Genomic DNA, 17,131 nt, shown 5'->3' on the forward strand with positions numbered 1-17,131 from the left:
ATTTTCGCTAACTTTTCTATCAGCTCTTTAGATAGAACTGTATAGAAGACTACAGTCCAGATAGGCAATATCCACATCGCCACCGTCATCCAGCACTACAGTCAAAGAGATCAATTAGATAATTTTTACACAATTTTCTCTCAGTAGAACCATGCTGGTTTGGGTCAGTGGGCATTGTGTGAAGCTGCAGTGGCATATATTCACATTGTCCCCACCCTCCCCTAGCCATTCAGTATTGAATGTCACCCTGAGTGCTGGGTTTTGCTGCTAGAAGGTACTCTGGAGAGCATATAGTGATTTAGAGACCCTTTAAATTCTCCGTTCTGTAATACAATAATGTGAATTGATATTTCTATATAATACACACAATTATAAAGTTTACTTTAATTATATTGGGAGTCAAGATTCATAACTGCCAACTGATTGCATTGTTGAACCGGCATCTATCATCCTGAACGACGAGGACCAAGTGTGGAGAAAGTGTAATCTGATACCTTTGCCATGGGCCCCAAGAGAGCTTATTACATCCCCGAGCAAGAAGCTGCTATGCTTATTGTGGACTAACCTCATCATTATCACCATCATCATCATCATCATAAACAGTATTTTACATGGTAATCTAAAGAGCCAAACACATCAATGCTTTTTCATATCCATGATGGTTTCTTTTTTCAGCAGCTTTCTTTCTGAATGAAGATCATTAGGGAAAAGGACTCACGAGTGACTCTCCTTTTTTCTTCTTATTTTCCAGATAAAGAAGAGTAAAAGAAAATGCCATTAAATTGCATCATTTTAGCTGTGCTTCTTCATTCTATTCCTACTTCCACAAAGACACATCTCTTGGAAATACAAGGCATTAGCTTTATAAGCAAGGCATCCACTGGCTCCTTTACAGTTGAAGACTAGTTTTTTGTGTATTTTTTTATGCTTTCCCTTTTTCTTGAAATATAAACTGACTTGGCTTTTTACACAACAGGCAAAATTAATGGGGGGAATTGTAAAGCATTGATCGTTACAATATGTAGGGGCACAGAAACCCTTCGATGAACTTAATGAATATTCACACATTTGGAAACCTGCACTACCATCCTCATTTTGGAAGCGTAAATTTATGTGCCCAAGAAGTCTAAAGTGTGTTTGCGCATGTGCTTGTTTAAGCCAAACGAAAGGATGATCATCTTGCACTTAAAGAAGATCTTCACAGATACAAGGCTCTGCACCACGGCTTCACACGTGCTTCACAGCTTTCAACACTGTCTATTTGAGTGTTTTATTAGTAATGTACAAGAGATATGTTGGAGTTGATTTTATCAACAACGGCTTATATTTATTATTTTTTCATAATGTGTATTTAGTAAAAAAAAAAAAAACTAAGGAAAAAAAAACAACAACTCAGTAACAGCCCATGTAATGTCTCATTTAATCATTTACAGATTAACATTTCAGAGTCTTCCATAAATATTGGTCTCATAACTAAAGGCACAGCATGCTGGGAAAAAGCTGTTTCCTGCATCTCATCTTTATACTTTCGCCAATGCACTGTAGAAATGGCTGGAATAAGAAAGCTGTTATCAAATGGACTAAACCTGTTCTTAGCTTTAGCGCTTATTATTTTTATACATTTTCTTCTACTATTTATCATAATTTGCTGTACCACTTCCTTACAAAGAATGACAATTGTTTTCCTTTGAAATAATATAAAGAGGGTAGCCCTTATTGCACAATAATATTTATGAAAAAATTTTTTGCATATGCGTGGAAAACTTATTAAGTTGTAACTCAATGGCATTGCTGCATGTAGAATTGCTGCTGCTGTTCTCTGACCTTCAGTGGGGCCTATTTGGTAAATGGTGCAGATGAGCAATCAACATAGGTATAGGCAAAATCTGGCCTTTCAGCTATTGTTTGACTACAAGCCTCAGGAAGCTTTTCAGTCGTAGATCTACTTATTATGTAGCTGAAAACTCAAAAATTAACTAAACGACCAGAGTGGAGTAAGAAAAACTATTTTGGGCTACGATCTACTAAGGAGGGGCACACTTCTTAATATATTTGACTGTCCATATACCTGTACTCTATAAGGATAGATTTAGCAAAGCTGTGTTTCTGTCGTATGCCAGGGAGAAGACATAGATTCTTGCCTTCTGCCTGGCGTACACTAGCTTTACTGGGTGAGGGTTGGGGGGACGGCAAGGCGGGCGGGAAGCATGGCCTCATCTCACACCAGTTTTATCATTATTTACACCTGCTTGCAGGCGTAAATCATGATAAAAATTTACACCTGCTATTGCCTAAGGGCAAATAACAGTTTTAGTTTAAGGCAGACTAATATGTTTTAGTGCAAAATAAGGCTTGTGTGAGAGCATGTTTACATTTGCCTTGCAAAACCATTATTCTATACGGTGTATGCACTGTTGCCCAAGTTCCCATTTACTTCAGGAGTGCACATTATTAAAGTACTGCTGTAATTTTTAGGTAAAAATATGTATTTTTCTTTTCTTTCTTTTTTTTTATTTTTAGTGTGTGTAAACATAGCCTTAATTGAAATCTACTCTAGGTAACATTTGTGATTTCTGGTGGACACTGTAGTAAATTTGTCAGTTTGCTAGAAGCCATATTCCTCCACTTATTGTAAATATGGCATGAATGATTAGAGGATTAGAAAAAGACACCCATTGACCTGGATTTATCAGTCTGCCTGAAACCAAAACTGTCTGATTTGCGCACAGCAACTAAACACAGTTAAGCTTTCTTTATACTAGAGCTCGTAAAACATGAAAGCTGAGCCTCGATTGGCTATGGGCAAATAACACAGTTTTGGTTTAAGGCAGATTGATACATTTTTTGCACAGAACAAGGCTTGTGTGTAAATTTAAAACTTTTGTACGATAAAGTGCCACACATACTTTGATAATTTCCTCCCTTAGCATTTAGTTTTAGATTTTTTTAGAATTATAGATAGATTTATTGTTTAAAAAAAACATGGAATATTGCCTCCACCCAGCTACACCTGATAGCCCCATCAAAGAAAATCAAAGGAAAAAAAAAAATTTGTATCTATAATCAGATGCACAGATATGCTTCATTCTTATACTAATATTTTGTTAGTGTGCTATGGGATCTTACATGGGGTGTTGGGCAAGCAGAGTAAAGCTGAAGCCTTCTGCTCTCTGACGCTCATTTCCTGAGATTCCATTTCTCCGAAGTAAACCTTCAGAGATGTAGTGGTGGGGGTTAAGTCACAATCATCACGTCAAATAGCGGAGACATTTTGAAGCTATTCAACATTGTGTGTGGTCGAAGTGTGGAGAGCTCCCTGGAACAGCCCTTTAATTGTACTCACTACATAACCAGGTGACTTGTTAAGAGTAATTTGTAAGCTTACAAAATACATTAGACAACTTAGACATATTATGATTTTAATCCTTATTAGAGAATTATTAAGGGATGGTTATGTGAGTTGGATATTACAAAATATTTTGTTATATTAGGCTAGAAAATTTGATTTATTCATTTATTTTGTGTTTACGCATGCCAAGTATCACTAAAGCCCTGTTCTCTTTACTTGCCTAACTTCCCATGGCTTGAGAGTTGTTTAAGACTTTAAAACGTTAAATTGGCAGCAGGAAATGTTATAGTACATAAAGCAACAATGACATGCTGTAAATCAATGTGATTGCCACAGCCAATGACTGGTATCAGCAGTTACAGCCTGGACAAAACACATTGACAAGGAGGATTACTAGTTGAGTACTGTTTGTTTTTGTATTTGTTATTGTATGTTATTTGCTGCTGCCAATCAGATATTGATGTCCTATCCCGAGGACATGCCAACAGTTCAGGGAAGCCTCAATAAACTTTTGGACAGTACCTTGCACAGGTACCTTGCACAGGTGAGTCATCACCATTAAGCTAGATCCAGCTGGATCTAATAAAAACCTGATGAATCATGATTACTCCTGATCCATGAGGTGTTGGTTTGGGTTCCAGTACTTGGACTGGGTAATGTTAAAGGGGTAGTGCGGCGCTAAAAAATTATTCACAGAATAACACAGATTACAAAGTTATACAACTTTGTAATGTATGTTATGTCTGTTAAATCGTCCCCTTCCCGTGTCCCACCCCCCCGCCCGTGTACCCGGAAGTGTGTAGTGCATTATACATTACCTGATCTGAGTCGAGGGCCGTCCGCCATTTTGTGCCAAACGTCATCTTCGGACACACGGCTGAATCCCTACCGCCGCCCCCCCCCCTCCGCCACGTCACAACTGTGCTCAGCCGCGATTGGCTGAGCACAGTTATGCACAGCATGTTTGGCACAAAATGGCGGATGGTCCTTGACACGGATCAGGTAATGTTACAATGAACCACACACTTCCGGGTACACGGGCGGGGGTGGTGGGACACGGGAAGGGGGTGATTCACAGACATAACATACATTACAAGGCTGGGTTCACACTATGTATATTTGAGGCTGTATTTGTGAGGCTGTATAGCAACCAAAACCAGGAGTGGATTGAAAACACAGAAAGGCTATGTTCACATAATGTTGTAATTGAGTGGATGGCCGTCATTTAATGGCAAATTTTTGCTGTTATTTTAAAACAACGGCTGTTATATTGAAATAATGGCAGTTATTTACCGTTATATGACGGCCATCCACTCAATTTCAACATTGTGTGAACAGAGCCTTTCTGTGTTTTCAATCCACTCCTGGTTTTGGTTGCTATGAGGACCTGACTTGAGGACCAAATACTGCCTGAAATATACAGTGTGTGAACCCAGCCCAAAGTTGTATAACCTTGTAATGTGTGTTATTCTGTGAATATTTTTTTAGCGCCGCACTACCCCTTTAAAAGAAAACACCAAGATTTCTGCAGGTGTCATAATGTTCTATCAATCTTGATTTAAAAAATTCTTTGCATATTTCCACGTACGGGCTCCACTGAATGTCAGCAATGACTACACTGATCATACACAAGTAAATACATATTTTTCTAGCTGGCTGTCTAAGCTAAAACTATTTATAATAATGTGGATATCAAGTCTATAACTATTAAAACACAGAAAAAATTATTTAGTGATGTATGCCAGACTCACATGTTTATCTGTTTATAGACTAAATAAATTTTTTTTTTTAGAGAGAAACAGAATCCAGAATGTTTATTGGCGTTATGCACCTCCAATAACATTGAGGTGATTAAGTTGTAAGAGGTGGATTTTTCATTTGTGTCAAAGCAGTTATGTAGATTTGTAAAACTGATGCTCAACACTAATAGATCGATGGAGCTCAACTCTAGGCACTCCTGCAAATCAGCTGTTTAAAGGGCCATGGTGCTTGTAGTTCTATTCAAGTTAATTGGGAAATGCTGTAGGACTTTGCACTAATAATATTAACAATAATAATTATACTAATAATAATTGTTGGCGTTTTCTTTAGCACCAACAAATTCAGGGGGGAAATAATTGAACAATCAGACATTACAGAATTACACATAATTAGTGTGTTAAGTGCCAGGAGTGCTTAAAGGAGTTATCCAACATTAAAAAAAAACATGAGCCCTTTCATCCAGAGACAGCACCACTCTTGTTTGGGTGGGGTTTTGCAACTCCATTAAAGTGAATGGAGCTTAATTGGAAACCACACCTGAAATGGAGACAAGAGTCATGATCTTTTTGGAAGGAAGTGGCCATATTCTTCCAACGCTGAACAACACCTTTAAGGAAAAGTGCACTTTTGCAGATATCATGATAAGGTCTAGGCAACAGATAAGCGAGTTTGTCAGCATCTGTGCTGGGGCCGAAGTGAGATCTTGAGGTGAGACTGAGGTCTCCAGTAGCTTTTGTGACAAACAGATGCTAGAACCAAAAGGAAATCAGACTAAAAATAAGAACGGTATTGACGTGTTCTTGTGTCAGTGATATTTAAAAGAAAGAAAAACACCCCTTACCATTCACATCAAATTATGAGGCCCACTACACGAGGCACAACTTTATTATTAGGTTAGTTCACCTTTGCAATCCTTGTAGAGTGTCTTGAAGTCCCAGCTGAGCTTACAGAGCTTAGCCCCGAGGTAGAAGGACCCTAGCCCCCCACAGGACCCACATCAGGTCCATGCTACTGAGGTAATGCCATCTACTTCAGTTTGGTATAGATAATGGTAGCTCACCTTCCAGGGACTTACCAATACCATAGTTTCTCTTTCAGCCCCCTAAGGATTACCTGCATGTAACTCATCACTAGTGTTATAAAGCCATTTCGTCATCTCTGCAGGCCAACACAGAGCTGGGAGCAGATCTTGTAAGTATCTTGTGGCAGTGTCACCGATGCCTGTGAAAGATTGAAATTTCCCTTCCAGTCTTTATAAGAGGTTGTTCTGGTGAATGCCATTACTGCCAAGTGACTTCCCTTAAACCAACCCTGCAGGTAGCAACATTGTGACATTGGAGAAACCTTTTGGGGAAAATTGTACCTTATGGCACCAAGTGGCCCAGTACAGAATTTGTATAAGGTATATTGCAACTTACTGCACACATGTATAGTAGTGTACAGAATATGGATACGGCTAGCACAAGCATTTTTATAGGTTATGAATGTGTTCTAGATAGATTGTTAATATATATATATATATATATATATATATATATATTAATATACAGTAAGCTATTATATTACTGTATATCTCATCAGAAAGCACAATATTAGGGTTCCATAATGTAAAGATAGGCTCACACTAGAACTGATAAATACTGCACATGGGGTTATATCCATATCACACAAAAGGGATTAACTAGGATTAGAAAAAGCACAGCTACTTCCTTGGAAAAATGGCACCACCCCTGTCCTCAGGATGTGTGCCATATTAAAATTCAGCTCATTTCACTTCAATGAAAATCACCTGCAAAACCAAACCACACCCAAACTGTAAGAAAGCAGACATGTTTTTCTAAGCTTGGATATCTCTATAAGGATATTGTATGTGAAATCTGCAGCAATTGAAGAAGTTTCCGTTATGTACACCTACTGTCTGATAGGAATGATGAGGCAGTAGCTTTGATTTCCTATGACATGTACTGGTCTGCATTAACTTCATGAGAGCTTGGTAAGTAGTCAATCTGTAGGATAAGGTAAGTATAATGGAATGATGACAGATCTGTTTCTTGACCTGTGCCATAACATTGATTTGGAATGTGCTTGGTTTAGTAACGCATCACATTTTGGCCTTTACAGCACAAAATAAAGCTGCTTACAAACTAATGTAAATTATGTATGTGTTTTATATATTTAAGATTCTAATTCAAATCTCTTTCTTTTGTATAATTCCAATTTCATATTGCAGTAGACTATGTACATATGAATGAATAAAATGTAATGCTAGTGAGGGTGAACTGATCATATTCCATTTACATATTTTACATGTCTGGTGAAGTGGACTGGGTTTTTTTCTCCATTAAGATAACAGGTACTATATTTCTAGGGTGTTATGGCAGGAAGGGGGCTTACTCTGGGGAATAATGGCTCCTTGCTTCATAGGCCAACAGTTAGACTATAAGATCACTATGAGTGCCCATTCCAGTACAGTGCCCAAATGATAGGTCATAAAAAAGTGCAGTATAGTAGTTTTTCAGATTGTTTCAGATAACTATTTCCAGAAAAACAATTGATTACTTAAAGAAACCAGAATATTATTTAACTGAATATTTTTGCATTTTTTCCACAGGGTTGGGCTCTCGAATTAATGATTCCTCCTGCACTGTTGATTCTCCATATCTGCTAAAATTACCTGGTAAGTTTTTCATTTATGTGAAGTTAAAATGGTGTAATACACAGTGCATTCAGGAAGTTTTCACATGTTGTTATATGGCATCCTTGTGCTAAAATAAAAAGATTTAAAAAACAAACAAACAAACATGTTTTCCTCCATCTTTCTGGGCTGGTCACCCTATAATGACAAAGTGAAAACATTATGTCATTTATAGTAATACTAAGTAATGCTAAGTTGGAGCATCTTTGGTAGTGATTACAGCCTCCAGTCTTCTTATATGATGCCACAAGTTTTGCACACCTGAATTTGGGGCTTTTCTGTGTTTTTTCTGAAGATCCTCTTAAAGGCTAATTTTTTTTTTTTTAACCCCCTTAAGGACAGAACCAATTTCGATTTTTACGTTTTCGTTTTTTCCTCCTTGTGCTTAAAAGGCCATAGCACTTGCATTTTTCCACCTAGAAACCCGCATGAGCCCTTATTTTTTGCGTCACTAATTGTACTTTGCAATGACAGGCTAAATTTTTGCATAAAGTACACTGCGAAACCAGAAAAAAATTCAAAGTGTGGTGAAATTGAAAAAAAAAACACATTTTGTTTATTTGGGGGAAATGTGTTTTTACGCCATTCGCCCTGGGGTAAAACTGACTTGTTATGCATGTTCCTCAATTCGTTAGGATTAAAACGATGTGTAACATCTATAACTTATATTGTATCTGATGGCCTGTAAAAAATTCAAACCATTGTCAACAAATATACGTCACTTAAAACCGCTCCGTTCCCAGGCTTATAGCGCTTTTATCCTTTAGTCTATGGGGCTGTGTCAGGTGTCATTTTTTTGCGCCATGATGTGTTCTTTCTATCGGTACCTTGATTGCGCATATACGACTTTTGATCGCTTTTTATTAAAATTTTTCTGGATTTAATGCGACCAAAAATGCGCAATTTTGCACTTTGGGATTTTTTTGCACTGACACCGTTTACCATGCAAGATCAGGAATGTGATTAATTAATATTTCGGGCGATTACGCACGCGGCAATACCAAACATGTTTATTTATTTATTTACTTTTATTAATAACCTGGGAAAAGGGGGGTGATTCAGACTTTTATTAGGGGAGGGGGCTTTTTACTATTAACAACACTTTTTTTTTTTTTACACATATACTAGAAGCCCCCCTGGGGGACTTCTAGTATATACACTTTGATCTCTCATAGAGATCTCTGCAGCATAGATATGCTGCAGAGATCCATGAGATAGGCACTCGTTTACTTCCGGCTGCTGCAGCCGGAAGTAAACGAGTGCCGAGTCGGGGACGGCGCCATCTTGGAGCGGTCCCCGGCCGGGAGGAGCGATGTCCCCAATAGACACCAGGGATGACGCTGCGTCCGGTAATCGGATGCAGCTGTCAACTTTGACAGCTGCATCTGATTACTGTATTAGCAGGCACGGCGATCGGACCGTGCCCGCTAATACCTGCGGTCCCGGACCGCCGCGGTTCAGAGTGCGGCCGCCGCGTGGCCCCGCTTTGAACGTCCCTAACGGCATCAGGGCGTAAATATACGCCCTATGTCGTTAAGGGGTTAAAGATATTGCTGAGGTTGCATAGGAAACAATGAACAGCCTATTTTCACCTACCACTCTTTCACTGGGTTCCTCCTGTCACATCTTCTGGTCCCCTTCTGAAACAGGCTCATCAAAGCAATGACAGCCCTCTCAGCTGATGATTGGCCAAGGCGCTGTCCCGCTTCAGTCAGTGATTGGCTGAGCAGGTTGTCACTGCTAAGACAAACCGTTCTTGAAATTGGATGTAGCGGCTAAAGTGCTCAGCGTGGGACCCAAAGATGTGACAGAAGGGCCCCAAGTGAGCATGGTAGGTGAGAAAACTGGGTTTATTATTTTATATGCAACCCCAGCAATATCTAAAAAAATATAAATGGCTGGAGTACCCCTTTAAGCTCTGTCAGGTTGGATGGGGACCAGCGGTGGCCAGCCATTTGCAGGTCCCTTCATAAATGTTCAGTTAGGTTCAAAGCAGGGCTCTAACTGTACCACTCAAGGACATTCACAGCCTTGTCCCTAAGCCACTGCTGTGTGGACTTTTTGGTATTTGACCTTTGGCCCAGTCTGATGTACAAAGCATTCTAGATTAGGTTTACATTAATCATTTCTTTGCTCCCCTCAGCTTTCCCTCAACCTTGACCAGTCTTTGTGTTTTAGCTGCTAAAAAAAACTCTCCCACAGCATGATGCTGCCACCACTATTCTTCACTGTAGGGCAGGGGATAAGCAGTGCCTGTTTTTCTCCAGACATAATGCTTAGAATTGAGGCCAAAAAGTTTCATCCTGGTTTCAAGAGACCAGAGAATCTTGTTTTACACAGTCTGAGAGTCCTTTGAGTGTTTTTTTGCAAATTCCAGATTGGCTTTCATGTGTCTTTTACTGAGTTGAAGCTTCTTCCTGGCCATGCTACCATAAAGCCCAGATTGGTGCTTTTGTGATAGTTGACCTTTTGAAAGTTATTCCTATCTGCACACAGGATCTTTGGAGCTCAGCCAGATTGACCATTGGGTTCTTTCTCACCTCTCTTACTTAGGCTATTCTCCCCAATTGTTTGGTGAAGTGGCCAGTTCTAGGAGTCCTGTTTATTTAAAACTTCTGCCATTTAAAGTGTACTTGTTATCATAAAAAAACTTTTGACATGTCATAGAGAAATATCCAAAGCTTTGATTGGTCCTGGTCTGAGTGTGTGAAAAGGGTCGGGCTCCATAAACTTACATTAGGAGCTTGACTCATTACGTGACATAGAGTCGGGAGATTACTTAAAACACAGTTTTCTTTCGGCTCGTTCACACGATCGGTATGGGTCTAAAAACTCAGACCCATAGTGAATAAAAATTGTTAAAATGTCTCTATGACATAAAAAATAGGGGAAATTCAACAGCATCCAGTAGAGAGAAAAATATTCAAAGGAGCTTATTGCATATTAAAAACAAACAGCAACTTTTCAACCACTAGGTCACTATGACAACACACAGAGGCTGCTCTCTTTCCTCTGATGCTTGTTTGCAGAGTAGTGACGACACATCCGCCCCCAGTGCTGCCTCCCACACCTAGGCTACTCTACGTGGCTTCAGTTCTCCTTCTCCTCTTGGCTAAATGTAAATCCTGGAGCTTAGGTACATGTGTTCTCTTCTAGTACAATAATCTGTCATCTAGATATGTTAACCATTGCATTATGAGACCTTGATATTAAACTAATACTGTTACATAGATCACATTATAACATATCTAATAGAGCATATATAGTGCCTTCCTGTATGCGACAGAGAATCAATGTATACAGTCATTTACATAGACATGATACTAGTGTTCCATGCTCCAATTTTTTGCTTGGAACTGTGTTGCTTCTCTTCCCCTTTCCCCCTTGTTTAGGTGATTGGTTACTTATCTTCACCTAAGCACATACTGTATGCTTGACAAAGACCAACTGTTGGTCAAAACATTGCAGTTTGTCCTGGATATACACTAAAGCTCATTTGAAGATTTATCTCTCCACTGGATGCTGTTAAATTTTCCCTGTTTTTATGTCTACTTGTTAGTAAATTGGGAATACCAACCATACAGTGTACACCCACATCTCTACTCACCACTAGACAGATCTGATTCCTGGGTGCTGTTGGATCCAAACTTCTCTGTTATGTCTCTATGACATGTCAAAAGTTTTTTTTAATGATGATGACAGGTAGATGTTTAGGATTATGGAGGCCACTGTGCTCTTTTGGGAACTCTTTTGTATCCTTTTCCAAATCTGTGCCTCCATGCAATCCTGCTTCTATGTGCCACAGGCAGTTCTTTTCCCATCATTGTTTGTTTCTTTGCTCTGATATGCACAGCTGCAAGACCTTATGTAGACAGTGGGTGTCTTTTTAAATTATGTTCAACCAACTGAATTTACCACATGTGACTCCAATTGAGGTGTAAAACAATCTCAATACATATTTATAATGTTATTTAAGTAAACATAATAAAATCTATACATTTTAAGGAAGTCAGTGACAGGATAAGCACCTGTCACTTACTGATCAGGACCCCTACAGCATAGGACCCCTGATCACTTACACCGACAGGTGGGAGTAAAACACTTACCTTCATCCTGTTGGATCAGCAATCTGTGCAGACTCTGTGCACAGATTGCCGATAGTACTGATCAGTGCTATGCTATGGCATAGCATTGATCATTATATGCAATCTAATGATTGCATATCTAACTGTAAAAAAAAGTGCATAAAAAAGTTTTAAAAAATATAAATAAATTTATAAAATAAACCCCAATAAAAGTTTAAATTACCTCCCATTATAAAAATAAAAATCTCTAAAAAAAAAAAAAAAATTAACATATTATATATCATTGTACAATTGTACGATCTATTGCATATAAAAATATTGTTCAAGCAAGATGAATGGCATATATCAGAAAAAAATTTATAAAAGTGGTCAAATTTTTTCTTTGTTTACCAATATGATACCAATAAAAACTAGAGATCATGGAGCAAAAAATTACACCCAAACCAGCCCTGTAGGTGGAAAAATAAAAGCATTATGGCTCTTAGAAGGCGGAGTGGAGAGCACTGCCTCATTGTGACCTGGACATCTGCGCATCAATGGCATTTGGTCATAAAGGTGTTAAGTGATCCATTTATGTGCAGGAGTGCTAGAAGAGGTGAGTAGGCAGGGTGGGAGGACTGTGATGAACATCTGAGGGAAAGCAGTACATTCTGGAAATTGTAGTACTGAGCAACTGCTCAATTGGGAAGTTCAACCATGAAATACAGAACTAAGACCCCAAAACACATAGATTTTTGATAGGTCTAGAACTGGGGCAGGCAGGTAACCAATGCTACTGTATATGCTTCTGCAGCATGTTTCCTTTTTTAACCAATGTCGGAGTAGCCATTTAAAATGGGTTTTTTTTTTGTTTTTTTGCTTGAGTTTTGGGGCAGCTTGGTGTTACGTGGAAATCCCTCTGCTTGCCAAGTGCCATCTGAATGATCATGTCATAACAGAAATGTATGTCTGTTTGTTTTTCAGTACTAAAACCGCAACTCAGATACTTTAAGAGACCCACCTACTGTACAACAACCCGCCTACCCAGCTTCCACAAGAGAACTGATGAAAATGTGACAAAATACAGACCAGTAGATCAGAGGGGAAGGATGAAGAAAATCCAGCATATTTCCCTCCATTGGAACAAAAAATGATAAGGATTAATATGAATCCATTTTGAATGTTATTATTAAGGACTCTTTTCCGTTAGCATAGAATTGCATAATAGGACAAACAATGCTGGATCAAACAACATAGCACTTAATACATGGTTGATACACATCACTTCTAGAGAGCTGCCACACATGATTTACTTTTGTCATAGTGAGATAATATTTTCTATGCACAATCTCTGCCGTTATATTACAGCATGGACAATAACCACTGTTAAGCTACATTATAGGACTATTCTCTAATCCACTTTCATTATCTGAATCATTCCTTCTACAAGTAAGAACAAAAGCTATAGTATAGGGTTTGTGTCCCATGGATTCCAAATATAGTGCCCATACAAGTCCATGGGGCAACAGTATAACTCTGTGTACCTCAGATTTATTTCTTTTTGCATTTATGAAGGACATTGTTCCAGATAAATTCTTCCTTAAAAGAAATGCTTCAAGAGAAGAGTATGTGTAGTACAGTCTATAGTACAGTCTATGCCCATGCCGTTGCCATTCCCATGTGTATTGCCTAGATCCCATTGGAGTTTCAGATGTTCAGAAATCTCTGAGTATACAGTGATTATCCAACCACACTCTGAATATCCAACAACCATAGACTTATTTACAGCTAAGCCAAGTATATATGAATGCTCATATCTATGCAAAAGGCAAAGGCTTTATTAGCTGGCAGTCATTGCTTTGCTTTTTACACTCATTGAAGGGAATCTTTCACTAGGCTTATTTCACCTTTCATGAGGGCAGCATAAACTAGTGACAGAAATGCTAAACAGATTGGTGTATTATTTCTATCATTTCGTTCAGCCATTCTCCTAATATGCAGGAGAATAGGATTCTCGACACACCCCTGCCCCCGCCCTCTAGCTGCTGATTGACAGTTGACTGCCTATACACAGCATGGATAGATAACTGCCAATCAACAGCTAGTGGGGGGAGTATTCTGCTTCTCATGAATATGCACGATTACGGGGCTCATGCTTATAATGGAGAAGACTACTTATTGTCCATGTTATTCAGGGGGATATCTCTGGATCAGGACAGTATGAACCTGAGTCTCTTTAATGTAAACATATATGGTTGTCAGATATAAAGAAGTGATGACAGAACATCATGAGGAAACACCAATTGTGATCAGGGTTATCACCTTACTTTTACACCTTAGATCTTAGACCAAGGGGGTAGTCAGAGCTATGCCTGTCCTGTTCCTGCACATTGTGATGTATGCATTTATGAGGATTGAATAAGTGAAGCTTTAGGCTATGTTCACACAACATGAGACACCGGCCATTCCGTGATCGGAATGGCCGGTGTCTGATAAGATCATTACAGTACCGGCCAGATGATCTTTAGTGCTGCTGAATTTGGATGCGGGCGCTCCATTGTGAGCACTGACAGGTTTTCTGCGGCAGCTATTTAATGAATAGTGGCCGCAGAAAACTGGCATGTCAGTTTCTTGCGGTGCTGCTAGGGATCCTGGACGGAGTGCATACCATGTGTGAATACTCCAACCAGGATTCTATGCTTTTACATAGAAAGCTGTATAAATTTTTACAACACATACGTTGTGTGAACATAGACTAAAAACTGAATGTGCTAGAGTCACATTTTCTTTTAAAATCCCTTGAAGCTGTTGCACTCTGATATCTGATTTGTGCACAAGACTGAAAGCTGTGGCTCACATGATGAGCTAAATAATATGTTTGTGGCTATGTTGGTTCCCTCATTTGAGATCCTGAATGCGCCCAAATCCACACCCCTATTTCTTCACTAATAGCTTCAGTAACAGCTAGCTGCATTGTCTATGTATTATGATTATTAAGTTAAATTGCATTGGATTTACCTACAGTCCTGTGAAAAAGCAATGCCCTTAAACTTTGCTTTGCTACATCTGTGTATTTATATTACAACTGAATGCCGGGCCACAAGATGAGTTATTGAGAATGTTATGATTTTACTTCTGCTTTCATCTGTAGTAAATAAAAAATGTTTTTCAGACATCTTCTGTTAAGTATTATTTACTCAGTTGTAATAAATACAGAATATACTTAAATCAACCAGCTGCTTGATATCAGCAAATGATCAAATTAAGAAGCAGACATATAATATTCATGTCCTACAAATAAGAAATTTACAGTACTTGTACATTTAATACCTTTAATTAAAAGGGTTATCAAGAATTAGAAAAACAGAGTTCTCAGTTCCAGGTTATGTCCTAAGTTAGTGAATAAAGCAGAGCTACAATACTGCACACAACCTGGAGACACATGTGCTGCTGGTCTTGAAAGAAAGCAGCTATGTTTTGTTTTGTTTTTTTGTTTTTTTTTTATCCTGAATAATTCCTTTAATTGTCCTTGTTTTAAGAAATAACATTTCACAGGTTGCAGAGACATGTTAAAAGTTTTGATCAGTGGTGGATGTCTAAAACACACCAGCAGAAGGCTGCAGTTATTGGCTTTACTCACTGGCAATACAAGGAAAAATAAGTATAACGCAGTTCATGTTTAAATCAATGGGCCATCCATGTAATGCACGGACATGCTGGATACCCCAAAGGGAGATGGACTCTTTGTAACACCTCTTCACTGTGATTAATAGATGAAGGTAGGGGCCCTTTCTTTATTAATATTTAAGATTTAGTTGTCTAAACCAGACAGACTATTTAGTGACAATTTAGTTAAAGGAGACCTGTCACCCCCCGTGCTGGGGTGTCAGGCTCCCGACCCCCAGCTAGATCCCCTTATACTGACCTCATTCTGCCGTTCCCGGGACGGAGATATCTTGGTCAGAAGCCGGCGCGCGCACTGTGGAGATAGGTCCGGCGTCCATAGAAAATGAATGGAGCAGGACTCTCTGCATCGCGTGCACGGCTCCATTCATTCTCTATGGACGCAGGCAAAGACAATCCTATTATTTATAGTAATTCTATTACTTATAGTAACTAGAGATGAGCGAATCCTCAGCACACTTGGGTTGGTCTGGACCTGAACATGCGGCTTTTGATTATCAGTGGCTGAAGAAGTTGAATGCAGCTCCAAGGCTGCCTGATAAACATGGATGCATGTTTCCCAGGATTCCCTAGGGCTGCATCCAACTTCTTCAGCCACTGGTAACCAAATGCTGCATGCTTCAGTCAGGACGAACCCCATCTCTAATAGTATTTTGCAGGGGTGTTGCTAGATTCCCAACACATCCGGAGCACGGGCCCCCTGAGTGCCGTTGTAAGCGGTTAGCGAAGGAGCCCAGTGCAGAGGCTAGTAACCCTGATGACTGCTTTATTAGCCCAGCTCTATTGCCGCCACTCATAATAACTGTGACTAAGCAGAAACAGGCAGCCACCCGCCCTTGGTAGTGGTGCACAACAGTGCTAAGGCAGCTCCTTCACAGCTCTACCTGTACACACAGCCTCTGGGAGGTCTGCCCTAACCCCTATCCTCTAGGCCAGTGTTTCCCAACCTTTTCTACCTCGGGGAACTCCTAACAGATAACGTTCTACAAAATGCAAAAACCTCATTCAGTGACTCACAGGTGACGTCTTCTTTCATCTGAGTTGTTCTCGTTCCCTTTTCCTCTCCATCTCGCCCTGGCCTCCATAATGATTTCTTTCAGCTGCAATTCATGTCTTTAGAACCTGCCAGACAAACATCTTAGGATCTGTATTTTTCTATCATCTTCCTTCCCTTCTCCCACCAATAGGCTCCTATACAGTAATAATTACACTGCTTGGTGTCAGTAAGTAGGTAGGTAAGTGTGTTACCCTCTGTATGTAGGATCCAATGCTGCGCCCCCATATAGTAATAATGTCTAGTGTTTTGCCCCATAGTAATACCTCCTGCTATGCCTATATAGTAATAATTCCTCCTGCTGTGCCTTCTATATAGTAATAATGCCCCTGCTGCACCCACCATAGTAATTAAGTTCCCCTCCTGCCTGCAATTAACCTATCTGCCATCCCCACACACACTACCCCATCTAACCCCCCCACACACACATACACACTACCCCACCTGACCCTCATCCCACCCACACACTACCCCACAAACACACAATCTCACCAGACCCCCTCTACACACACGCATACTACCGC

The 17,131-nt window shown here is 39.5% G+C and overlaps 1 protein-coding gene across 10 annotated transcripts in view; it reads left to right on the plus strand.

Moving 5' to 3' along the window:
- Window positions 1–15,042, plus strand: part of PDE1C (phosphodiesterase 1C) — a 553,045-nt gene extending 538,003 nt beyond the window's left edge. For 9 of the 10 annotated variants that reach the window (XM_069958459.1, XM_069958460.1, XM_069958462.1 and 6 more), the window contains 2 exons: window positions 7,722–7,787; window positions 12,854–15,042. In XM_069958459.1, coding sequence (XP_069814560.1) covers window positions 7,722–7,787; window positions 12,854–13,023 — 236 coding nt within the window. In that variant the 3' untranslated portion in view covers window positions 13,024–15,042. Of the gene's footprint in view, window positions 1–751; window positions 4,038–7,721; window positions 7,788–12,853 lie in introns of those variants that run through there. The other variant, XM_069958466.1, reaches the window with a different exon arrangement.
- The last annotated feature ends 2,089 nt before the right edge of the window (window positions 15,043–17,131 follow it).

Source organism: Dendropsophus ebraccatus, chromosome 2 (assembly GCF_027789765.1).
Source record: "Dendropsophus ebraccatus isolate aDenEbr1 chromosome 2, aDenEbr1.pat, whole genome shotgun sequence".
In the NCBI taxonomy this organism is placed as follows: domain Eukaryota; kingdom Metazoa; phylum Chordata; class Amphibia; order Anura; family Hylidae; genus Dendropsophus; species Dendropsophus ebraccatus.